This window comes from Penicillium macrosclerotiorum (assembly GCF_028827735.1).
Source record: "Penicillium macrosclerotiorum strain IBT 26536 chromosome Unknown utg000003l_segment0_segment0, whole genome shotgun sequence".
Classification (NCBI taxonomy): Eukaryota; Fungi; Ascomycota; class Eurotiomycetes; order Eurotiales; family Aspergillaceae; genus Penicillium; species Penicillium macrosclerotiorum.
The window spans coordinates 6,416,437-6,441,646 of record NW_026643083.1 but is presented as its reverse complement, the minus strand read 5'-3'; the positions used below and the strand labels follow the sequence as shown (position 1 = coordinate 6,441,646).

The following is a 25,210-nucleotide window of genomic DNA, read 5'->3' as shown; positions in this document are numbered from 1 at the left end:
TTCCTAAAGACCGAAACCATGACTTTTTACGAAGAGATCAAGAACGTATAGAACCAATTAACAGAATCCATTTTTAAATACAGCAGAGTGGGATGGATCTTCCCATATAGTGATCGAGTCCCGTTCGATCACTGCAGACACAAAAGAGAAAAGGGAAGATAAAGGAAAATCTTCAGACAGAATAGACAGCAAGGAAAGATTGCAACTGCAATTTCGTTTGGTTGCAGGTGGTCGGTGCAGAGTCGAGTACTCTCTCACGCTGAGATCTATCAAAGCAGCGGCGGTCAAGGCCTCAGGCGCAAGATAAGGAGCGAAAAGCAGTAAAACAGGAGGCAAGCCGTTCCAACTCAGAAGGCACGGGTAGACAAATAGATAATAACAATATCTCCAGGGCGAAAGGTGCATAGGAAGGGAAAAAAAATAATAAACCGCCAAGGGGAACAAAAGGTTGTTAACCGATGGACAAGGAAGACGGATAAAAGCCGGATGGATATAAGGGAGTATCAAAAATCGACACGACGAAGCGAAAGCAAAGTAGAGAAACGACTACGCCGGACAACCAGAACGGGTGTTTTGCGTGTTGGGTCCACGGCACCAGTCAGATGAAGATAAGGGGGAGGAGAGAAGGAGGATGTCAAGAAAAGGAGAGCAAAAGCTACCACGCCAATATAAGCAAGAAGATGCCAGAAAATTGATAAAACAAGATCATCTCAGGTCAAACGTTGCAAATCGTCCTCAGGCTGGTCGAAGGGTGAACAAAAGAAATTACGAGATCACCCGTGCGGTCTGAGGCCGCATGAGATCTTCGCTAGCCTGCTTAGACAGAGTACCAGTCTCGGTAGCCTGATCATCCATACCCTCAGTCTCATGGGCGTGCTCATCATCGTCCTCCACGATGCGGGTTGGAATGTCACCAGGTCCGTACTGCTGGCTTGACCGCTCAGGGAAAGTCGAGCTGCTCACCATGGACATGGAAGTACTGGATCGGTTGTGCACAAGGTCGGGGGTAGGCGGAATGCTCGAGTGGCGGTTATCGGGATGAAGCGAATTGTTGTCGACGTCGCTCATTTCGCTAGTGGCACGGGTCGTACGGCCCTCCTCCTGGCCCTCATAGTCCGAGCCAAGACGGTCGCCATTTTGGTGGGCGACCGACTTCGAGTTGGCCTCAGCCTCCTCATGCTCGGCATCTTGGGCCAGGTGGAGGCCCTCGACGGCGGCGGCGCACTGTTCACTAATGCTGCGAATAATGTCGGCGATGGCATCCGTCTTGTCGCGGAGGTAACGGTCCGCGACATCGGTGATGCTCAAACGCGCAAGGGTCTTGTGATCCTTGCCGAGGTTCAGCAGGTGCTGTTCTAGCTCGGGGCTCATATCATTTACCGCAGTTGACTTGTGACCGTTGCTGGTGCTCTCCTTGCTCCAGGCCTTCGTTTCCTTCACAGGCTCCAAGCGCTCCTCTCCATTCGTCGACTCTTCGGGGGCGTCTTCGTAACCCTGCTCGACAATCTCAGTAATCTCAGAGCTGCTGCCAATAGAGCGGACAATGTGCTCCATGTGGTGGCTCTGGCCGTTGATCAGGCTGCGAAGGTGCAAGACTACGCGCTGGGCATCATCGCGCTGGCGAGACAGCGTCGTGTTAGTGTGAGTAAGGGCAGAGATCTCCTTCTGATTACGCTTGCGCTCACGCTCAAGCTCTTCGGCAATCTCCTGCTGAAGAACCAGAGCCTCCAGAGCGTCGTCACGCTGCTTCTCAGTGCCGGACAGGCGCAGGGTAAGACGGGCAACGTCGTCCTTCTGCTGGTCGATAAGACCGGTAAGGCGACGGTTCTCGCGCTTGTGGTTCTCGATCTTAACCTTGAGCTCCGAGGTCTCCTTGGTGAGTTGTTCAGCAAAGGCCTGGAACTTGAGAAATTGCTGCTTCCAGGTCTCGAGCTCCTCGACAAGGAAGTTGTTGCGCTTGGTAACCTTGCTGAGCTCGGTATCCATGCGGCCCTTGAGGTTGATGAAATCCTGCCAGGCCTCCATAGCATCGCGAGAGTATTGGTTACGCTCGCGAACAATCTCGTTGAGATGACGCATCGAGACCTTGGTCATCAGGGGCTTCTTGACGGATCCACCAAAGATGGCCTTCATGCCGGTGTTGCGGCCGAGCTTCTCACAGACGTGATCCATCACGCCCATAACAGCATCCTGGTTCCACCAGTTGGGATCCTGAACGCTCTCAACCTCACCACGCATGACGATAATCTGACCGGCAGGGATCAGCTTGCCGCCAGCGTAGGCGGAGCGAAGGTGAGTTGGGACACCGGAGGGCGAGACATCGCCATTGAGGGCCTGGGTCAGACGGTTAATAAACTTGGTACGCTGGCCCTGGTTGAGGACATTGGGTGGGCTCGAGGTCAACACGAAGTTGCGGTCCAGGTCAACGACCAACGCGTCGGAGGGGGCATTGAATAGCGTGCGACATTCGGCAGTGATACCCAGAATGTAAGGGCCCGGCTCCTGGACCAGCTCCTTGACATGGCGGGCGTGCACAACAGGCACATAAAGACCACTCCACTCATAGACACGCACGCAGTAACGGATGGTCTCGGCGGCCACGGTCAGCATGGCCGGGTAGTGGGAGACAAAGATAATACGACGGGTCGGCGAAACGGCAGCCTCGATCACGCCAACGATGTTCGGAATAGACAAACAGTTGAAAAGGGGCCACATGGAGAAGTTTTGGAAGCCGGTCGGAGACGAGGGGAATTGGTAGCAAAGAGCATAGTCTTTCATGTCAATGCGGACCAGGTCGTTCAGGCGAGGAGCCGGGAAGCTGAGGATACGGGAGACCTCCTCAGCGTGGAAGAGGTTGGTCGCCTTGTTCCAATGAATCCACATCCCGCGGAGGTAATCACCCAGCAAATCATACAGGGGATATCGGGACAGGAAACTCAGGCAGTAGGGGATCCAATATGTCTCATCAGGGTTGTCGTAAAAGTCGGGCTCGGTTTTCTTGCGCAGCTCGCGGATGGTCTCGGCGCGCTTCTCGTCGGCACGGGACCAAACGCGCAGCGCGATACCGTACAGAGTGTGAGATGAGTCCTGCTGAAGGACAAATGCATGATGGGCGCAGTGGGGCTGGCTCTTGCCAGTGCAAATCTCAACATCATGAGGGAAACAAGCCTGTCGAAGAAAGAATTAGTCTACCCGCTCTTGCGATATCATTCGTTTCTTTTTGTTTCGTCTTTTTCCACAGGATTGTCGTACTCCATCGTCGTTGAAAGACGTAACACGCTTTGGGATGGAGTTCCCCCGGCAATGCAGATTGATGGACTTACTCTCATGGCCGAGTGCAGAGCTCGTGCAATTTCATTATCCTGTTCTAGGCGGGGGCTGCTACCCAGGATCTCGGGGAGCCAAAATTGACCCACGGCACCTTTCATATGACCAATCTTGCCCTGCTCGGGCGTCGGAGCCTTCACCCACTGGGAGGGCTCGCGGCCAACACCACAGACCATGTATGCATGCGTGAGTGTTTTCGGGGTCCGTTGCGCGGGCTTGATGTTGAGTGTGGACGGGATGGGCTGGGTGATCCGGGAGTGAAGCGACGACGTGCGGCTAGGGACGACCAGCGAATTTTCCCCTTCGCCGCGAGTCGCGGGCCGATCCCGGGTGGATGGCCGGACAAAGGAGCCGTGGTCTCGCAGAGACGGTCCCATTGTGTCGGATGTGGTTGGGTGGGTTGGTGTGGTTGATATATCGTCGGGAAGTATATACCTCGGAATCAGGTCGAGGAATGTGGACCCTTCACAAGAGACGGTGAGGGCTTGTTTGGACAACTCAAGGATCGGGCGTGGGCGTATAACGAACGAGGCTGGGAGGCACAAGAGAGGGACAATTGAGTGAGTAGCGGGTTAGTTCTGAGGAGGTTGAGAGAGCGACGCCGGGTGAGACTCCAATATCTTGACTCAAACTCGATGAGAGGCACCCGGGGCCATATGAAGATTGCGAGCAATGATCGAGTGGATGGACAGGTTTGTCCACACAGGCCACGCTCTACAATCTAGGAAATTGGCGATTGAATGGGAAGGAGAGAAAGAGAAGGGTTCAAGGATTGGCGAGACTTCGAGAGACGAGATTAGGGGGAGGGGACAAGCCAGGAAGACGGAATAGGAGGCAAAGTAGCTGGACCGAAGCTAAGGCCAAAGGGGGTTCGTTCGGGACTCGACGAACCACTTGAACCGCGCGAGCCGGACTAGGCGTCCCCACTTGGGCCCGGTCCGTTAATTAAATGAGGATTCCGGCGGAGCGAAGTGTTGCGGAGATTTTGGAAATTGGAATTACTCCCGGTCCCCAAGTCAGGGGCTGGCGCTGGTGAGCGTTTCTGCGTTTCTGTCGGTGCGAGCAACCTTGCTGGGTGCAGGGGGACAAGGCAGTTGGGGACCGAATTGAAAACCACAAACCTCACGGCGCCCAGAGCGGGTCATTTATTATATATGCTTCTTGCGGTGAAAATGTCGAGGCAGGCTCAAAAATAAAATAGAAATAAAACATAAATAAACAGGAATCGTAACAATAACGCCGGAGGTCGACTGCATGGCCGGTGTTATTCATCGTTCGGCAGGAAAGCCAGTCGGAGGATATACTTCGTCCTGCGTCCTGCGTGGACACCCTCCGCGATGAAGTGGATGGTCACTTGGAAACGCGCTGGTCTGTTCGTTGTGATGCATATTTCCCCCTCCGTTAGCCACTTGATATATCCAAACCCTGCAGGGCTGCAACAGCACGGGGAGCGCGTTTCATCCACGCAAACGGTTGACCGCCGCTTGGCCGTGCTCTCTCTCTCTCTCTCTCTCTCTCTCTCTCTGTCTGTCTGTCTGTCTGTCTCCCTCTCTCTTCCCAGTAGTTTGAGACGAGGTTTCTCCCCCCAGATGCCCAGGAACAATCGATAGGTCAGATTGAGCCCGACTCCCCAATCGGACCCTTTGAGACTCTGTGCTCGGAGTCGGGAAGGTTCTTCTAGAGCAGCTTGCTTTGCCACCTGAATCAATCTCAACGGTCGGCCAACCCAAGATCTTTGGTCTTTCGTCCGGCGGGATTGTCGGGATCAACATGCTCCTGCTGCAATGCGATGGATCTCGAAAGTCTCTTTCTGAAATCTCCTTTTTTTCTTGATCTTGAGCCATCGCTAGTCTAATCCAGATGTTCAGATGCATCCAGTATTCGAATTGCAGAGCACATCGACCACGTTACAGGGTTGCACCTTCGAGGGGGATATGGAGCATGCACGGTCAACGCATCCCGGTGCGACCGAGTCACTGCAGGTCCTGAACCATTAGAATTGTATTATATGTTTCTGTATTCCCTAGTATTGACGCTTTATGATCCGTGATTGTTGGACGATCCTCCCCGTCTCTCCTCCAGTACTCTGTCCATGCCTATACCGTCCTCCATACTCTCTGGTACCGTCCGCGCCGTTCGGGGTACATGTCTCGCCTGCGAGCCGCGAGGAGCGACCAGGGGAAGCCCGCCCATCATTCCGAGTTGATCAATTGAAGATATTTCAAATCAGACGAGTACTCTGCAAAATCTCTCAAATTATTCAAAGTCTGACAGACCGTTTCCGTGGGCCCATTCTGGTGCTGGCGAGCACGAGATCTACCAACTCCCTGGTCGCCTGCAAATTTCCACTCTTTTCCACTCTTCAACTCTGGCCACAACTTGGTCGTGTCCGATCGGGCGAGATCTCTGGTTTGTTGCCGATCGAGATCCTTTTCGAGCCTAGACAGCCTAGAAGGATTCGATGAAACGAAAGCACAAGAACGTCAGGGACGCGATGGCCCATGGTTCCTGGGGCCGAAGCTTCCCAGTGTTTCCAGCGTTCCCAGCGTTCCCGGCGTTTCCAGGGTTGTGTTCCCGTCTCACGGCGGATTGGGACGGTCTGACTGGCTGGAGCCCGAGTTTAACCCCTGGGGCCCGCCTCATCCCCAGTCGCAGCAGCAGGTCCGAGGTTCCGTATCGATGGTCTGTGTGTCTGTGTGGTCGGTGGGCCCTCCAGGACAAGATGGCCGACGATTCTGAGTCCCGCGTATGTTGCTTATACTCTTATAATCGATGACCAGCCCGCTCTTCATCCTAGGGTTCTGTTTCTCCCCTTTCTACGCGGGCAAAGAAAAAGGGGTTCCGTGCTCTGAATAGTAAATCCTATACCCGATATCCTATAACCCCGGCCATCTAGACTCTACATGTCCCCCCCTCTTTTCGTCTGGTCTCTTTCGTAAACCCGCTCGACTCCACCGAACTTGGTCACGACGTCAAAATCTACCGAGCCGACTCAGGAAGTTCTCAATGGAGATCCTCTCCCCCTCCCCTTTCGCTCATCGGGGCTAATCTCCTTGATTTGGGCTAACCTTGTCTCAATGGCGGCCTGTCATTCGCGTGTGGGATACCACCGCGGGACAGGAATGAACTGGTACGCCCCTCTCTCCCCTCATCAGCTCCCAGAGTCACCCACCAGATCGAGAATCCAGACCGTGGAACGGGGATGGGGGAAGTTCTGGATCATACAAGTGCTGCCGGACACGCACTGCATGCGCATCCTACATAGAGAGTACATGGAAAGTGCATGGAGTATATACGGGACCGAGGACTGAGTGCATGGAGAGTCGAGTCTAGATGTTCATAATATCAATATTGCGATCATTATTATGAACCCGACTACTTTGTCCCGAGCACCCTGAGGGCAGATCTCTGCTGTCCAGGCCCAATCGTCTCGTAGAGGAATGCAGCCGTGCATCTTGCTTGCGTTGGACCTGCAGGGGGAACCGGCACAGAACGAAGCCGGGGACGAGCCTCCAAAAAGTATGTGCTTACGAGAAGGAAAAGGCAAAACACACACACACACACCCTCCCCCCCATTCCTTGCTCTGGGTCTATCCTGGTTTGGAACCGTCGGAGCCGCCGATCAACCACTCGATCCATCCACCACTGTTTCGCCTCGGTGGGTTTGGGCCCCACCAGTCCAGCTCGCCCTCGGTGCCCACGACGTACACGAATCCACCCAGTACCTGCAGAAGAGGTTGGCGCTACTGCCGATACACGGCGCACCCCATACTATCCGAGGTACCGGTGACATGCGACCAGGTACCCTGGTTCCCCACCCTTGAAAAGTGCAAAGCGCGGGACATGGCGTGTCGCGAGACAATAGACCTACTGTAGGATACTGTAGGACGACATTGTCAATGGAGTACGGAGTACGAAAAGTCAATATCAAAAAGCACGGTGATTGAAGAGGGAAATAGATCCTTACGGTGGCTGGTATATGGACCGTGTCTCATTCTCATTCTGCATGGCTTGGTTGGTGAGACCGGGCCAATGCGTAACACAAATTCTAACCCTCGGGTGACAGGAAGAGCCGAAGTACCGACAAATATATAACGATCTATATCTACACCTATATATATTAGGTATGACTTGGGGTCCTTTGCACAACTGACATCGATATATTGCGATTCATCATGACTATCGGGTCATCCATCCAATGGAACGGCTTAACTTGTATTCGTTACTGCTGCAGAAGACCAGAGTAATGATAGATGCGTAAGATCATGGGGGCTAAAGGCCCTCTATTCCAATTAAGGGGCAATACAGTCTTCTGGTAGAGTACAACAACACAAACATAGGATGGGTATCTTCGATTATCGACTGCAGAGGGGGATGAAAAATAAAGAACTCGATCCGCTCATTTGAACACATACACCATGCCAGCGCGATCCACACTCACAATCATCCCATACGGCTGTCGCAGCACCGCGACATCCTGAATAATATCCAAATGGCTCTTGAGAAGCATCTGCTGCTGGAGGCTAATCACGGTGGTGCGGGGTGGCCGTGAACTGGCGCCGCTCTTCTTCGAGCCTGCAGTCGCCGCCGCGCTCCCGGTATTCGAGGCGCGGGACAGGTGTTCGGTGGCAACAATCAGATTGGGGCTTGGCTGGGTGACCTCGTAGTGTGGCTTGCCCGTGGCCTGCCCGTTCGAAACAGTGTCTAATCCGCTCACAATCAATGATCCTTCCGGGCGGGCTAGGTCCCAGAAGCGAATTTTGCGGTCGCTCCCCGCAGAGACGAGGAATCCGAATTTACTGCTACTGTTGGAGGACGGTTTGTCTTCGTTGGGGGGATTGAGGCCCCCGACGAACGCCCAAGTGCCCATGCGATCACTGGATGGATTATTCGGGGGAGCTGAAGAGCCATTAGGACCAGGGCCTGCTTCAATGCCCGCTGCGGCGGGACTGGCAGTAGCAAAACGGCTCAGCATGCCCTCTGGCCGGTCTTCATCTACAGGCCACGCCTCGAAATCCCTTGCACTGACACGATGCGGACGGGTATTGGCGGAAGGCCGGGAGCTGCGATGATGGGCAGTCGCGGCTCCATTGGAGGTGGGGCCCTCCTGGATATTTGACGAGACAGCCCGGTAGACCTCACGGCAGCGAAACTTTTCAATATCCCACACAGTGATCTCATTTCCGTGGCTACCGCTGCTGGAAACACAAACCCAGCGTCCGCGTGATTTGATAGGGTGGAGCTGGACTCGATGAATAGACCCCCATCCTGGAACACCCCAAGCCTTCAATCGGACACGAAATCGAAGATCCCACAAATCGAGAATCCCATGGGTTGTGCCGACGAGCAGCCAGGTATGTCGTCGGTCACAACAGAAGGTGGTCGGTGTTCCGTGGTGCACTGGGTTCTCTAGAGAGTAAATCGGTAGCATAGTCTTCATGTCCAGCGCAAGGATTCGGCATGTGTTGGTCGCAATAAGTAGGGTCGATTGGCCCTCATCTCGAAAATGTTCCATCCAGACTGGATACTCCTGTAATCCACTTTCGCTTGTGGGCAGTTGATACTCGCGAACCAGCTGAAGCTTCCCATAGCGAGCGGTTTCATTGACCTTTTGGTAGTCCACTCTGACAGCATGAATGCTACCGTCCGTTGCGCCACTGACAAAAGTATAGGTGTTCTCGACAAATGTCAATGCCTTGATCCGAGCGCCTGGTGCATGGCGATGAGTTTGGCGGGACCGGGGGGTCAAATTCCGTTCTAGACGAGTAGTGTCCCAGATCTTTACTGAGCTGTCATCAGAGGCAGTCACGAAAAACGAGTGATCGGGTGGCACAGCGATCCGATTCACAGGCGCACTGTGTTCGCCAAAGGTAGCCACTAGGTTCCCTTCGGGTTTCCAAAGTTGGTTGATATCTTGCGTGTTAGGCTTGAGAATAGGTAATTTAGGATCTAGCTCTTTCACATAAGGCCCTAGGTCGAACAGATCTGTGGGGTAATTCTCCGCAAAGACGTTGTCCAAGAGTCGCAAAACCACGGGATCATCGCCCGCATATGAATGATTTGCTCGATAGCGTCGAGAGGCTGCGACAGCCTGAATGGGTTTGCGTTCATACGCGTGAGAGAGAGCGGATGGTTGAGGCGTTCCTCCCCTCTGGACGGGTGCATCTACCTTTCCAAATGCATTTGCGGAGCTTGTGCTCGTTTCAGCGTACGCCTTTGCCGTTTCATTGCGACCAAGAAGATTGATAGCGCTGGATTTTCGTCGAACGTGATCGGGATGACCTCTTAATGATAAGGTGTCCGCATTAGCAGGGGTTGTTGAGGAGCTCTCTTGGCCAGAACTTAGCCGACGACCGGGAAGACCGGCGGTGCGGTCAATATCTGAGCTCGGCGGAGACAATGGACGGGATCCCGGGCCTGCTGCAGGAGAGGATGCTGCAGGAGAAGTAGAAGAAGAATCCACTCCAATGTTTTCTAGGCGGCCTGGAGGCGCATGTGGAATTTCGATTTTCTTGTGAAGCTGACTTCGTGTCCGAAGGTGTTTCCGTGAACCGCTCCCCGCGCGCTCAATAGTCGTCGATGCATCGAGCAATGCATCTGCGATAGTCCTTGGTCTTTGATCATCGAGAGGAGTACGACTGCGACTGGTGTTTCTATCCAATGATGTATTCCGTGACTTTTCATTCAGGTTCTTATCGAAGAACACAGTTTGAGGGGTGACGCCATGTTGTGTCAAACTAATAATGTCGTTCAATGCCAGAGTAGAATCACCACTAGCCCCTCTCGTTTGCCGCTGGGAGACTCTCCAAATATAGTCTTTAAGGGCGAGAAACTTGAATTCATCCTCTGACGTCATCCCAAGATTTCGCATTCGAGATAACCACTGTTCATCCTCATCGTTTCTGGGCTGTGAGCTTAACGACGGGCTGAAACTTCGCCCTACACGAAGGCTCTGACTTCCAGGCTCAGAGAGAGTGAAAACATCACGACTGGCAGATCTCCAAAATATTCCCCTCTCGGCTTTGGAAGCCCAAAGAAACGCCATATCGTAAATGGTTCGTGACATGGGTCGTTTGAGAGCATCAAGGAGATCTCCTTCTGAGAAATTCATGATTTTAACCCTGAGAAATGGACTGATGAGAGGGGTGAGTATGGAATAAATGTCCGCGACTGAGAGAAATTTTGCGGATTTCACCACTAGGTTAACTGTGGCTTCACGAATCCAGATATTTGGATGGACTACGAATCCAATGACAATATGGAGGAGATCCCATGTTGTGGACCGTTGAAATAGCCCGAGATCAGCCATAGATGCAAGAGAGCGAATCACCTTCTCCACGATAAATTCTTCGGGCTCGGTCATGGATGGGACCATGAGAGGCAGAATATACTGCTCCAAGCTGGTGCTTCCGACATATGCGGCGACGCCAACTACAGTCTCAAAGAAGGCGCACTTTAAGATCCAATCTCGATCATTGAGATAAGTATTCAGGTGACTTAATATGACCTCGTTGGCTTTCACGTGGCCAAAAAATACACAGAGGCTGGACACCGAGCCCAAAAAGGCCCGGCGAACCGATATGTCCGTGTCAGTTAGAAGCGCCTTGGTATGCACTTCAAAGTACTCCAGAAGATCGACTCGAGCCACATCATAGAGATTATGATAGGTAGCATCCTCAGTCCACCGTGGTTCAGAACCGACTGGAATGAGAGAGGTTAAACGAATATCCGACCGCAATGCTTGAATCATATCCAAAAACCGCAAAGATGACTGTGCTAATGATGCGATGCACGAGGCATATGCGGCGCGAACCATCGGGCTCGGATTGCTCTTAGGAGAGATAATGAACGGTTGCAGGCGCGGGAAAATGTATTCAGAGAATAAATAGGCGTTCACAGGAGAGACTACGTGAACCATCTCCAGTAATTGCGTCAAAGTGCGGATCGCTGCCACTTTAACAGCATCGGCACGATCAGTCAAAAGAACCATGATATACGGAAGCACACGGTCAAGCTTTGCCTCGTCCGAAAGCCTCTCTGCAAAGGCAAGCAGAATATCACAGGCTTTTACACGAGCCGAGGCTTTTGATGTTGTTCGTAGGTTAGACACTATCAAACTCAAGAAGATCAAAACGCCTTCCTCAGACTGTGGTCGAGAAGAGGCGACTGAGACTTGATTCTTATCACCCTCGGGCAAATCAAGTTTCACTGGGAGAATGTTGCCGGTAAGTCGAGAGGCGGCAATCGGACGAGAGGTATTTTCCACAGACGAATTCGGCGAGATACCAAGGAAGTAGGATATCTTGTCAAAGTCCAAGCCGACCCGTTCGATGCGTTCGTCTGTCTCACCTCGGTTGGCTGTTTCCGTGTCCACCTTTGTCCTTCCAGAGGTTGGGTCAGTCATAAGAGACATGTATTGATGCAGAAAGTTGTAGAAGTATTCAGGAAATGCTTTGTTCTTCCAGAAGTTGAGGTACTCTTCGGCAGAGTACCGAGACTCTGGTTCCAGTTGAATCATATGTAGGATGAGCTCTCGGATTTCTAGATCATCGATCTTTGAAAGCTGGCTGTGCTCTGGGCTATATTCGCCCTTTCGGTACTTGTACATTTGACTCAGGGTAAAGATTGGCGACTCCAGAAATAGCTCTGCAATCACACAACCCGCGCTGAAAATGTCCATGGCCCAGTTGACATGACGGTTGCCTGGCTCTTCTCCAGTGACTAGGAATCGTTCAGGGGCTAAATAGCAAGTCCGCCTACCTGAGATATCAAAGTAGAAAGAAAAGTCCGCTGGGTTATCCTCTGGGAGAAAAGTTGGCTTGAAAGAGGAAGAAAAGTCGGAAAGATAGAGCCAATTCCATGATGTGACGAGAATGTTTTCGGTCTTGATATCACCGTGAAAAACATCTTGGGCATGACAATCCCGCAATGCACATAACAGCTGGAAGGCGATCCATTTCTTCTCAATGTTTTCTAGGAATGGCCGGGTGCTGTAAAATTGTCAGTTGTGAAGGGTGACTACGAATAGTGTCGAGAGACATACCTCATCCTATCGTAGAGGGAGCTATGGATGTACTGACGGACCAAATACCCACTGGTACTAGTCTCCTGAACCCTCTCATAGCTCAATGCATTCGGGACGTCTGTCAAGAGCTTGCGTTCGCCTGCTGGAGTGATTAATGCCGACCAAATAATATCTGTAACTGAAAAACAACTCACGAATTATTGCTTTAACATATGGTTCCAGCTGCATCGTCGAATACGGCTTCATGATCAACTTAACAAAGACCAGGCCATTTTGTTGCCTGGCTCGGATGCTCTTCATGAATCTGCCCCCACCCATAGACTTCTCATATACCAAATCGGAGAGCTCTGGTACATCGATCCCCGCAGACCCCGCTGAAAGGGTGGTGAGGGAGTAGCCTTGGCCCATAATGTCGAGCGCTCATCTCCAGGTTGTGGGGGAGAATGGTTGATGTTTAGAGGCGCGATAAGTCAACGATAAGTTGATAAGTCGGGACTGTGAGGTCACTTGACGCTGATGCACGTGATGGGGCCGAAGGGCGGTGAAGCCGTTATCCACAGCGTGTGTTGGCATTTGGTTGGTGTGATTGCTTCTTTGATTCGATGAAAATTATCTGAGGAGGAACAGAGGGTCCAGAACCTGACTGATTATTCTATTGAGAACTCCTTTGCTTCTTCTTACTTCTTGCAACCATGTGGCCCGGCTGGTGCTAGCTTGGAGATTGTTGAACCATAACCGGGACAGATACAGAGTACTAGGGCAGTATTCAAGGGGAGCTGCATGCCAAGGGGGTAGGAGACATCGCCTTGAGAGATCCAACATTCTTTGCGCACTTGGGCGCCAATTTTTTCTGGATGCATTTCGGTAGGCTATGATTTTTTGATACCCTCTGGCTCTATTTCTAATACATAAAAACAACAGCTTCAGTACGGGCCCAGCGCCCCAACACATCCACCTCAGGTCGACCATCTACGATGGAATCGGAGACTAAGGATCATGTTGAAATCCCCATAATTGACACAGATGAGCCTCTGCTTTCTGTGATCCCGAAGCTCTCCCAGTATTCCTCTCTTTTTGCTTCAAACTTGGATCTTCGTCTGATTTCCTTCGTAGCTTTATTAGTACAGCCATTGGCGATATCGCATTCTCATTTGAACAGATGCGACATGAGTCTCGAGGGCATCGTCTCAGGCAGCTAGTACATGCCTTGGCAGAAGATAGCCATAATCCATTTATCATCATCGCCTTGATGTAAGAGTCCCAGAAACCAAATTGAGTGTACTTATTTTAAGCTCACATGGTCTAGGATTCTAAAATGGGAGTTTTCAAATGCAGCTGAGGATGATTGGGGTCTTAATGAGAGCCGCGGCTATGCCTGCGAATTTGTCGCTTGGCAATTTCTGTGCCATCTCAACCAACATGAAACCATTGAGTTCCTTCTGGAGGAGCTCCCGAACCCTCGGCGTAATTCCGCAAATCCATTTGAAACAGGGTACAACTCGGGATATTCATCCTCCGGAGATAGGGAATCGGCGCCGCTATTACCAGGCGATTCAATCTCATCACGGAACTCCGACCTTGGTAAGCAGAGCTCATTAAACCGTATAGGTTTCGGATATTCAAGTATTCAAACTGCACAACCGCAAGATTATGACCTCTCAAGATATTCTCGATTTGCCGGGTTAAATGCACTGGAGGTTGCGGGTATCGCCAAGGCCATGAGGTTTCTAAGCCAAAAGGTTGTCCAGCGGGTGGTCAACGATATTTGGCGCGGAGAGATTGTGTTCTGGGACTCACTTACCGTTCATTCGACCAAAAAGCCGCATATATTCAACCGAAAGTGAGTCATTGATGTAACAATTTTCTTGATTGGTTGACCATTCTTCTCTCGATAGAATGCTTACCTACCCCATTCAGAACTGCAGATCCGTACTCACGCTTGCGGGTACCTCTTTACCGAAAGATGTTCGAAGCAGGCTTCTTCCTTTCCTTCTTGTTTCTCTACTATGCCGTTCTTGTGGAGAGAAAGGAAACAGGGATTGGGTTTTTTGAAGCTTTCTTGGACGTTTGGATTGCCGCGTTTGCCTATGATGAGCTGAGTGGAATTGTGGATGCTGGGGTGCTATTCTACCAGATGGATTTCTGGAGCCTTTGGAATATGGGCATCATTGGAGTAGGATTTGCATTTATCATTGCTAGTAAGCTGAACAACCCCCCTGGCCTCAAATTCTGCCTTGCGATGATTGAGCCACTGCGAGTGAAAAGAAACGAAAAAGCTGATGGGAGACAATCAGGGGTGATTGGGCTGGCCAAGAGCGATAGTATGATACTCGACATCTCATTCGATATTCTCTCGCTTGAGGCCTTGTTTTTAGTACCTCGGTATGATGACCTCCTGCCTGATATGGGATGTCTCAGCCTCAGCTAGCCAAGACTGACAAAAAGATTCTACCGCCACAGCATCTGTTCACTCGTTAGCTTGAACTCCTACTTCGGTAGTCTAGTGAGTTAGGCCCCAGAATTAACTGTGTCCTGGGCAAACAGACCATCTAAGATCCGTGCTAATGTTAGCCCGGACCAGATCCCCGTATTGAAAGAGATGGTATGGTCTCATGTTGAAACGGATCTGCAGGGAAGGTTTTCAAGGCTGATTTTTCTACGGTTTCTCCTAGACCAAAGCTTTTTTCCGGTTTTTACCTGTGGTCGTGGTTTTGTATATTGGTAAGAAGGGCACTATACAGGAGTGTTTTTAGGTGCACAGCCCCCACTCGATATGAAGCAGAGTTCTGACACGGTGGATCTGTCCAGGGTTCCTTACCACGTTTACCATGCTGGCCCGTGACCGCCTCTCTCTCAAAGAAATGTCGTGGCTGCTAGTGAAAGTGTTCTTTGGGTATGCGGTGAAGGAAATCCTCTTGAATAGTATAGACCCGGGCTAACCGCAGAGGCAGATCGGGCGCACTCGGCCTGGTGGGTGTTCATACCTCACATATTTTAGGTATTTAGGTTTCATGTGACTGACAGTGGCTGAATTGGTTGGATATTAGGACACCGCGCACGAGGTAAGTCTCCTGCATGAGCGGCTGTCGTGCAGCGCCGGTGGTAGCATGTCCGACCATTGGCAAAATGGTTGGCTCTCGCGTTTAGTTGACTGACGCGCTAAAATTTTAGATCTCCCCGATCTTCGGCTACGGTTTGATGTAAGTCTTTCGGTTTGATGTCATTGCGCCACAGCGAACTGCACATGGCGCATGCTAGAAAAATCACGTTTCGCCTGGCGCAACGTGATGCTTTGCTGCAGTAGTGACTGCGGGTGTTGATTCCCGGTTTCTATTTCTGGTGTTGTGGTGTTGAGTTGAAGTGGCGGCTGCTTGAGAACACCGCCCCGCAATTACATCCACGCCCGCCCCTTTGAACTATACTGACGAGAAGGGTTGTTCGCCAGGTTGATTTTCGTGTCCATGACCAACATCCTGCTCCTATCATCGCTGATTAGTTTGATGAGCATGAGTCTCGAAGGGGTGGGTTACCTTGAGGTCATTCTCCGATGGATCATTTGCTGATGCTTTTTGCGGCCAACGTATTCGTAGGTCATGCTACATGCACGCGAGGAGTACCTTTTCCAGTGAGTCTAGATCTCCCCTCTTCCCCACCCTTTTTTTCCTTTATCATTCTTTCCTTTGTATTGGAAAAAAAATATACATGGGAAATCCTGCGCTGACAATCTTATTCAGATTATCCATCTATGTGTTGGAGAGTAGCAATTCGCGACGTTTGACGTATTTCATGCCACCCTTGGTAGGTTAGCGCCTGCAATTGCTTGGCAGTTGAAGGATCCATATGGGCTTCATTCTGGAACTTGATGCTCACACGGACCATAGAACTTGATTCCTCTCCTGTGCATTCGTCCCCTGCGACTTTTCCTATCGGCAGGAACCGTTCGTCGCGTGCGCATCGTCCTGCTGCGCGCGACACATCTTCCATTTGTCATGCTCCTCTGGGCCTACGAGTCTAGCCGACGGCCTCTCCGCCAACCAACTACCACCTGCCTTCCTCCAGTCTCCACAGGACGAAGCCCTGGGACTTCTCCGCGCGAACTGAGTCGCACTCAATGTCAGAGTCCGCAGCAACCTTCCGTCGTAGACACATATCGTATGGGTACCGGGCCGGAGCGGCCTCGTGTGGATCATTCCAAAGTAGGCGAATCAAGCCTAGCACCACCGGGGGAACAAATACAACTCATCGAGATCCTGAACGCTGTGGAACAGCTTCGAGCACAAATGGAGCGCGTCGCCACTGGAACCACCGGACTCGCAACAACATCGCAGGGCTGAATGAAGTGGCTGGTGATCCTATTGCCCAGCACTCCCAGGCAAGGAAAGGGGGAGGGGAAACCGGATAGTTGATTTTCTTTTTCTTTTCTCTCCTTTAGGAGAATGGGGGCCGATGCTTAGAACCACGCACCGGCCACCTAGCACGGACCGCATTACTAGTACTCTTCGGGGAGCAGCCACTCTGACATCCAGCGTGCATGGTTCACTGTTCACCCGGTCAAGACATCGCCATAGAGGAGGGGGGAAGAAAGAACTAAAGTGATTCAGGGGGTATTGTCTAGCGCCCTCGCTTTTCCCTTGTTTTGTTTTTCTGGAGAAATGTTTCATTCTATCTTGTTGTTTTGGGCTCTCAACAAGGCACTTTTTGACACGGCCTCGAAATCAGAAACCTCTAAATCCCGTTCTAGAATGATGAGTCCAAATCCCGTGGGGTTCCCTGTGGAGTAGCTGCAGACAGGCCGACAGACTTTGCACTAGATTTTGTACATGAAAGCCAAGTGGGCTCGGACGGACCCGCAGACAATTATTATTACGGGTGGACGCGATGGTCGCGCCTTCCCTGTAGATCATGTTTAGTCTTCTCAGTTCTCCATTGCCCGGACGGAATGAACGTTCCTTTCGTATCGTCTAGACCCGGTCTCCTATTCCTCTCTCTCTCTCTCTCTCTCTCTCTCTCTCTCTCTCTCTCTCTCTTTTCGTCTCTTCCATTCCCATGCTCCTCCGTTCATGGTCTGCGGCTGAATATACGGCTGAGAAGACCGCTGGGTAGCAATCGCTAACTTGTGCGTGCAGCGTCGCTGCCCGGATCCAGAATCTCGGGCTCAACCGGGCCCTTTGTTTGGCTAATCTCTCTGCATGGGACGCGACGCTGTTGGACAGACCATTCTGGCGGTGACTCAACGGATGGTTAGCCTTTCCCAGTTCCGCAGATTGCAGCCGCCGTTGTATTGTTTATTCTTGAAATCGAGGTGTATGGCCCTTGTTTTTGTGACTCCAACCTGCATTGGCCCGGGTGTGATACCGTAGCCGTAGCCTATTGTTTCTGGTTTCTAGTTTCTGGCTTCTGCCCTTTTCTATACGCCTTGCTAGGTGGCATCAGGATTTCTCGTGTTCTATCCTGTGCCCGATCCAATGAGCCGTAAGGGGTGAGAGCATTGCGGCGCCAAAGGAAACGAGCCCTGCAGCAACTCTCATCACATATCACTTCAATCCCTGGGCTGGAAATATCAGTCTTCGGAGATCCCTTTGCCCGTCTGGCGCTAAACGCCTGGGCCACTGGGGACTGGTCCATGCATCCCGGGGCTGCCTTCGATCTGGTTTCCGAACAGCCCCAACCCGTTAGTCTTCCCCTTCCACGTCTCTCCACCTGCTTGTCCCTTTACAGTGAAGTCTGCCTTGCCTGGAACTCTTGTCAATTTGGTTCCTCAAGCCTCCCGTCCTCATGCGGTACCCGATTTGCCTCCAAATTGGTCCTGCGCCGTTCTTCACCGTTCCCCCTCAGCCACAGCCCAACTATGCGGCTAACGGCTACCAACAGTTCTAGGCATTGGCGCATCCCTTCTGGTGTGTAATCTGGTATATATACTTGGCGCCGTCTTGATTCCCCTAGACCCTCTTCGATATAGATTTACTCTGGCGGACTTAATTGTTTTGGGGAGGGCCCTTACTTTGATCATCTATATACCTTATTGTTTTATTATTTTACTTGTCTCATTATACTGATTACTGTTTTACCCTGCAGCTCACATCATGAAGGGGAGATCGAATTCGGGCTGTCGGTCATCCTCTATGATATCCCCTTTGCCAGAAGAAGCTTCCTCTCTCGGTCCAACGCCTACCTATCCACCTCCAAGGTCCCCGACAACGCATGGAAGAAGCTTCGCCCCAACGGTCGGACTGGGTATATCTATGGGTGGACGGGGCCCTCTATATACTTCGTACAACAACGCGAGAGGATTTTCGGACAATACTTCCTTCTGCGTGAGCCCTAGCGTTCCAAACAATCTTGCCGTCACCAGCGGCTTCCTGAACGTGCCTGTTGGGGGTGGGAACTTCGGCGGGAGAACATGCTATGGATTCTACGGGTACTCTCCACCGTCGCATACCCCACTCAGCCTGTATGGCTCACAAGTAGGGAGCGCATCTCACGATTATACCTCGGCTATGGATGTTGGTGCTGGTCACCAATTATTTCCCAGCCAGATAGCTGGGATGCGGGGTGTGTGGACCACGACGCCAGTTTCAGGTCCGACAACGCCGCTGCAGCAGATATCGCAGTCGAATAACTGTGCAGGAGAGGATCAATGGAACCAGGGATTTTATCCGGTGAAAAGGCCCCCCCAGCCTCGTCCGCCCACTTTGAAGACTACCAGCGTATCCCCATGTCTCACAACACCAAAGAGCGAGAGTGATGAAGAGGACCAGCCCCCGGGGCATCAACCACCAAGCCCTATGTCAATAAAGATCGAGACTGCGCCGGAAGATTCTTCACTTGATAGAGCGGACTCCAAACCCCAAAAGACAATCACAACTCCATATATTGACGATGGGCTGGTCTGCCATATTTGTGGCTTAACGTTTACCAGACGCTCTAACCGTCTTGAACACCACAGAAATAAGCATGACCCAGCTTTTCAACGAACCTTTTCTTGTGAGCGATGCACCAAGCACTTCAAACGAAAGGCTGATCTCAAAAGACACTTTGGAAGCGTAAGTAAAGCATTTCTGGGGGATGGGGACCGGGAAGCATTATACTAAGAAAAACTTTTTTCAGGTTCACCTTGGAATACGAAAGCATAGTTGTGAATGGTGTGCTCTTCGCTTTGACCGCGGGGATAAATTAACCAGGTAAGACGCATTGGGAATGCAGTCAACACTTCTTGGCTCTGAGTTCACTAATTCGTGTGAAATGTCCAGACATCACTCAAAGTGCCCTGAGAGACCTAGAGAGGCGCACAACCCTCCACTTCGACTGTCTCAAGACACCGACCCCTCTAGACCCCCCGGGCCACATAGAAGGCCTCGCAAGCATCAACGTTCAAGCCTGAGACGCTGACCTCTCCGTCGGTTTCCCGATGATCATAAGATCTGCTGGACAGATCATTAAAGGAAAGATATCCATCTGATTTGATTACACCTAGCTTCTATCATTGTTTGTGGTAGCCTTGAAAGATCACCTAAACTCGCATAGCATTTGGGCTGGACCCAACTTTTTGCCCCCCTTGGGATCCTTGGGATTGTGTTGGAATTGCATATTGATTCGAATTGACTTTTTCTTTCTTCTTTCTTTTTGTTTCTGTGTTTTTCTAGCCATGATGCATTGGGGATGCCTTTGTCGTTTATTATTGTGCAATTATTGCGTTGAATACATTTTTTTCACATGTCATTCTGTTTTAGTACCTCAAATTCTATGGCCGTGTTATTCTTATGAACCCGGATTCCGTAAAAGCAAGCATGATATCACAATGGTGATATAATGGATTTGCTTTTTGGAGTGTTCACTGATTGTTCAATCTGCTTGGACTGACTTTCCACATTCGAGATGGTTGAAGTCAATGTTCTAACGAGAGCCTTGAGTTTGCATGTCGGAATGCCTATTTGCCCCATATTTTCTCTTCTTTGGGTCGATTCCTTTAGACTGCTCCTAGTAGCTAGATTAATCAACATCACAGCCGTAATTAATGTCTATTTATTTTTATTGATTAGCTCGTTGTGTTGCCTAGTCTACTCTGAGCAGTCTGGATCTTGGTTTCATGTCGTGTGTTAGAAACGAACGCCAACCACGCCGAATACGGACAAGAGATACCCGAGGCAGACCAGCTGAAGATCGACGTTTTGGGATCTGTCTTTTGAAAAAGAAAAAAGTCCTGTGAAGTAATAGCGGTGAATGGCCTTAATTCTTTTCCCCCAGAGATGTGCCGAATCATAGCACCTGGTCCGAGCCACCTTTTCGGCCTTGCCTCCCTATAAGAGAACCAACTCTTTGATTATCAGTTTACACACCGCTTTCCCAGGGACCAGATTCTTCATTTTTGCAGTGAGAACTTGGAGTAGAACACAATGTTTCATACCCTGGCTTCCACTAATCCGACCCCAGTCGTCGTGGTATCTTTTAGCGCCCATGTGCCGAGAACAAAGAAAAGATGGATTGGAATTTAAAGACCCTCTGGTTTAGTCCGCGTGGGGTCCGAATTCCATGGCCTCGAACAACGATTTTGGGCCCGAAGGTACATTGGACCCAAAGATTTCCCCTTGGACTCTCGCTCTCTCCACTCATCCACGTAACCAAATGAAAACAGTGTGCAGAAGTAATATTGGGGTTGAACCCCCCCCCGGCGAAAATGTTTGCGATCGAATCTAGTATAAGTAATACCGAAAAGTAGAAGCCGTAAGCGCCTGAGAACCACCCCCTGATTTCCAGCGCGTACCTTACTTTTTAATGCATGTGCCAAAGAAGATGGAGTGGGGAGAGTGGTTCCTAGATCGCATTTTCCTGGTTTGCCCCTGAAGGCGGATAAATCCGAATAGCCAATATAGGAAAAGAGCACTGCAGTCACTGGCACTAAAATTTTGGTGGAGATTAAATTTGCGATGATAAGCATCAGTTATCTCCAAATCCACACGGGACTCATGGTAGTCAGGTAGGAATTTATCAGCACAAATTTTCGAGGAAAGTGCGCCGCATCGCGATTCTTTTCTCGATTGACAAGAAGTGATAGGGGATAAGACTATGACCGGTTGAGGGACATGGAAGCAGATGTGGATCGGGTAGAGCTTCATAATGATAATTATTGACGGTATTTCCCTTTCCGCATATTGATTTCCGGTTAATTAAAGAGATGAATATTATGGCATGATTCACGACTCGCTACAAGCAATCACCCCGGAAAAAGGGGGAAGAGAAAGCGAAGCGCCTAGTCCCGACCTCCTTCATAGCATTGTCGGCTCTTGCAACGGCGTGCATTCAGGGGTTTGCATATCCTCCCTCTGCTTATGCTATTTTCGGCAACCGCTGATATTCATGGCTTCTACTAGATCAGGAAATGGCGTTCCCTTATTCTTTGTTGAGCACAGGAGTGATTCCAGGAATTGGCAGGAGGGAAACCGACTTTCTAGTATATATCACATTGGTTTCAAAATCGCAGGCACAGGGCATCAAAGTAAGCGCCCGGCATAGTTTCAGAAAATCAAAATACATACGTTAATCCCGTCGGATTGGCTCATTCTTAGGCGAATAGGAGAAAAGGAGAGAGAAAATGTGACAAACAATCAGGCATAGCTCCAGTCGCGACTTGAGTTGAAAGACATACGCCAAAGATGGATAAAATTAGTTTTCTTATCAATCAATTTCCAGACCAGCTTTTGTGAGCCATTGTGTCCACCTATATTGGGTGCCTTACGTTGACGCACTTGGTATTAGAACCACGACGGGAGCCGACTGTTTCATATCTGTCAAACGAAGTGATTGAAAATCAAGGGTCTGCAGGCAAGCGTCATTGCAGCCTTGATCGATGCTGTCCATAAAGGTATAGTACGATGCACTCAAGTAGAAAAGTCTCGATCACTGAGCATGGCCAGCTCTGATATAAAATTAGATGGAACCAGACATGATAGCATCATCCATAAGATTCGCTTGTCTTTCTCTACAGACAGTGATGATGCCTATATATACAATAGCATTGCCACATATGAATCGGCCATATGTGTACGGATATAAGCCCTCTAGACCTTTGCCGACTTCGCATCTACTGGCGTAATAACAGGTGATTCTGAGAGGTCATCGTCGGTTCCTTCGCCTTGTCGAGTTTGGTCACTAGGAAAATATTAGCGTCTTTGAAATTCCCAAAAAAAAATGACTCAAAGCCCATCAGACCAAAGGGGGAGCGCATACAATTTGTTTGCTCTTTCTCGGTGGTCTAGATGCCGAACCACAAAAGTCGTGATTATGAGAGCTACTGATATACAAGACACTGTGATAAAACCCTTTTGGTACTCCGGCGCATCAACCTGTTGCCATACCAGAAGTGGAAGCCATGCTTGAAGGACGTATGCCATCTCATTCATACTTGCAATGACGAGGGACCGCTCTTCATTGTCTTCAGAGCAGATCTCGTGAGCCCAGCTATTGTACTTCAGGTTAGTATCAGGGGATATGAATATGAATCACAGGATGAACTCACGCCATGCACAGGCCACTTAAGCCAAACCCAGCTCCACTGATAATAAAACAAGTCCATTTCCATCCGGTTGGAATATCCCATACCGCCAGCGAGACATAGCTAATGATATTAACCACCTAAACAGTTGTCTTAGAATCAAAGCTTTCCTGTGATAATAACGGTTACTTACTGCACCGAAAATAATCGGTGGCCAGCGCCTCCCATTGAGATATGTATCCGACGACCCTGAACTTTGTGTCAGAATATTCTCAATCTTCGCAGTCTAAAGCAATATCCGGAGCCTAACTCACAAGCATAAGCTAATGTTGTTACAACCTGAACCGCATAGGTCGTGGTAGGATATGAATTGATTTGCCCAACAGAATAGACCGGGTCCTTCGAGTCTTTCAGGTACCTGTGACCAGTTGTTAATGCTTCCTTGTGCATATCTTCCAATTCTTAAACTCACTGTTGGAATACTGGCTGACTGCCGGCGGCGCCGTTATTGAAGAGCCTGGAAAAAGAGCGTCAATATGGATGCCAATTTAAACATGATCTTTTTCTAAACTCACACGTAGAGCAAGGTCAATAGATAAATATGCCACGAGGAGAAAATTTTCTTGATTTTCGACCTGGTGAACGGCCCTCGATCCTTTCGGCCTTCCAAATGCATACGCTTTTGTGCCAGGGCAACTTCCTATAGAAGGAAAGCTCACAGATATCAGTATTGCTTCGATGTACCTTCCCTCACTTGAGCTCCACATACCTCCTTACTGAGATACCATGGATTTGAGATCTCTGGCACGTCGGGCAACACGAAGAACCCACTGATGGCCACCGGAAGCGATATGACTCCGTCGATCAAGAAGAGCCTATCATGGGTAAACGATCAATGAAAGCTGTTTCACTCCAGAATTCCGGTCTCATCAGAATTTATTCTTACCATTGCCATCCCTTGAACCCCCCTCGGCCCCCCAGCCGATACACCGCATCCATGAGGTAACCGGAGAACATGCTCGCAATACCGCTGCTAGTGTGAAAGATGCAGGACCGTTTTGCGAGCTCGTCTTTTCGATACCACGAACCGATGATGTACTGCATTCCGGGGTAAAAAGTGCTTTCGGCGAGACCTTTTCACACATGCTAGTCAGAAAGAAAGGAAGACCAAGGGCCATGATACCACCAGTACCACCTACCAATGAAGAATCTGAGAACATAAAATTGAGTCGCGGTATTGCATCTTGCCAAAGAGAAGGTGAGGATTGTCCAGAGAAGCTTCGGAAACCGAAAAACGACTGTGTTAGCGATCAATTTTCCTCACCCGATGGGAAGAAGAATACCTCAGCCGCAGGAATCCAGTATCTCGGTCGAACTCGAGTCAAAAGGATGTTACTGGGAATCTCGCCAATTACATAGCCAACCGTCCAGCAGGTCTGCATGTAATTAAGTTGATTGCCGTAGAGCCCGAGATCTTCTTTCCTGCATGGCGGGTGCCGAATCGTCAGTGTCCGACTTTTCCATTTTTTTCCACATAAATTTCCTGCCTTCTTGATCTCCGCGTTATCTAGATAGGATGGTGGCATACATTCCAGATACAAAGGCATTGTTGATGTTGGTTTGATCGAGGTACTTGATAAAATAGCCTATTCCGAGCCAATGCCGGGTCAGCGTCCTTACTGTTCCTAGTGATCGGAGCGAGACATACCCAGCGAGGCGAACGTCAAGATGGCTGAATCCAACTTGAAAAGCAGCCGACGCTCCTCTGGAGATTTATCGAATGTATCCCAGATATAACTGGTCCATTTCCGCTTGGGGGATCTCTGGACACCCGCTGCCGATCTGTTGTCAATTGCTTCCTCGGCACGAGAGGGCACTGCCATCATGAGATTCCCGTCAATCTTGATTATTGGACACTTCTTGGGGTTGAAATTTGTTCCCTTTCTAGTCCCCTTCTAATATATGCGGAGGGAGGAGCATTCTTACATGTCGGTCTCAGGGCCGGAAGACGCTCAGCGGAAGCATGTTATCGTAAATTGGGTATCTTGCCGCGTCTCAACCTGCGCAATGGACTGCATACCATGACGTGATTGTCTAGATTGATGTGCCCATGCACTAGAAAGCGGGGGTTGATTGCTGTCGAAGGTGGACGGATACAATCTGTGGCCGGGGAGAGAGACGAGTCTCGTCAGGATCGGGGGCACATTGAGGGACTAGAGTATCAGAAGGATCGAATGACAATGGCCGGTGTTTGCGCCATTCCTGCGAGAATCAACCAACCTCTGGTGTGGATGAACAACGTCGGGGCGTGTCCGAGGTTGGGATCGTGAACGAGGGTGTTCGCAATCGCCCGCACCGATGGTGTGCCG

At 50.3% G+C, this 25,210-nt stretch overlaps 5 protein-coding genes across 5 annotated transcripts; 2 read left to right on the top strand and 3 right to left on the bottom strand.

Annotated features, from left to right (window-relative positions):
- Positions 1–765: 765 nt before the first annotated feature.
- Positions 766–3,704, bottom strand: N7462_005222 (DENN (AEX-3) domain protein; the record flags this gene model as incomplete). Its single annotated transcript, XM_057076947.1, has 2 exons — positions 766–3,168; positions 3,324–3,704. 2 exons carry the CDS (start codon positions 3,702–3,704, stop codon positions 766–768), a joined length of 2,784 nt encoding a protein of 927 aa, XP_056936452.1.
- Positions 3,705–7,726: 4,022 nt separating this feature from the next.
- N7462_005221 (ubiquitin-binding serine/threonine protein kinase VPS15) lies at positions 7,727–12,760 on the bottom strand (the record flags this gene model as incomplete). Its single annotated transcript, XM_057076946.1, has 3 exons — positions 7,727–12,317; positions 12,371–12,491; positions 12,547–12,760. 3 exons carry the CDS (start codon positions 12,758–12,760, stop codon positions 7,727–7,729), a joined length of 4,926 nt encoding a protein of 1,641 aa, XP_056936451.1.
- Positions 12,761–13,326: 566 nt separating this feature from the next.
- N7462_005220 (uncharacterized protein) lies at positions 13,327–16,686 on the top strand (the record flags this gene model as incomplete). Its single annotated transcript, XM_057076945.1, has 14 exons — positions 13,327–13,412; positions 13,466–13,603; positions 13,659–14,192; positions 14,270–14,734; positions 14,813–14,855; positions 14,907–14,954; positions 15,025–15,073; positions 15,161–15,274; positions 15,447–15,481; positions 15,524–15,552; positions 15,798–15,873; positions 15,943–15,977; positions 16,087–16,150; positions 16,234–16,686. The coding sequence occupies 14 exons, from the start codon at positions 13,327–13,329 to the stop codon at positions 16,684–16,686; spliced, it is 2,169 nt and encodes a 722-aa protein (XP_056936450.1).
- A 1,749-nt stretch (positions 16,687–18,435) lies between these two features.
- Positions 18,436–19,537, top strand: N7462_005219 (uncharacterized protein; the record flags this gene model as incomplete). Its single annotated transcript, XM_057076944.1, has 2 exons — positions 18,436–19,395; positions 19,460–19,537. 2 exons carry the CDS (start codon positions 18,436–18,438, stop codon positions 19,535–19,537), a joined length of 1,038 nt encoding a protein of 345 aa, XP_056936449.1.
- Positions 19,538–22,407: 2,870 nt separating this feature from the next.
- Positions 22,408–24,724, bottom strand: N7462_005218 (uncharacterized protein; the record flags this gene model as incomplete). Its single annotated transcript, XM_057076943.1, has 13 exons — positions 22,408–22,498; positions 22,577–22,807; positions 22,866–22,981; positions 23,035–23,090; positions 23,156–23,259; positions 23,314–23,358; positions 23,417–23,541; positions 23,611–23,716; positions 23,788–23,974; positions 24,041–24,119; positions 24,185–24,323; positions 24,430–24,487; positions 24,550–24,724. The coding sequence occupies 13 exons, from the start codon at positions 24,722–24,724 to the stop codon at positions 22,408–22,410; spliced, it is 1,512 nt and encodes a 503-aa protein (XP_056936448.1).
- Between the last annotated feature and the right edge of the window lie 486 nt (positions 24,725–25,210).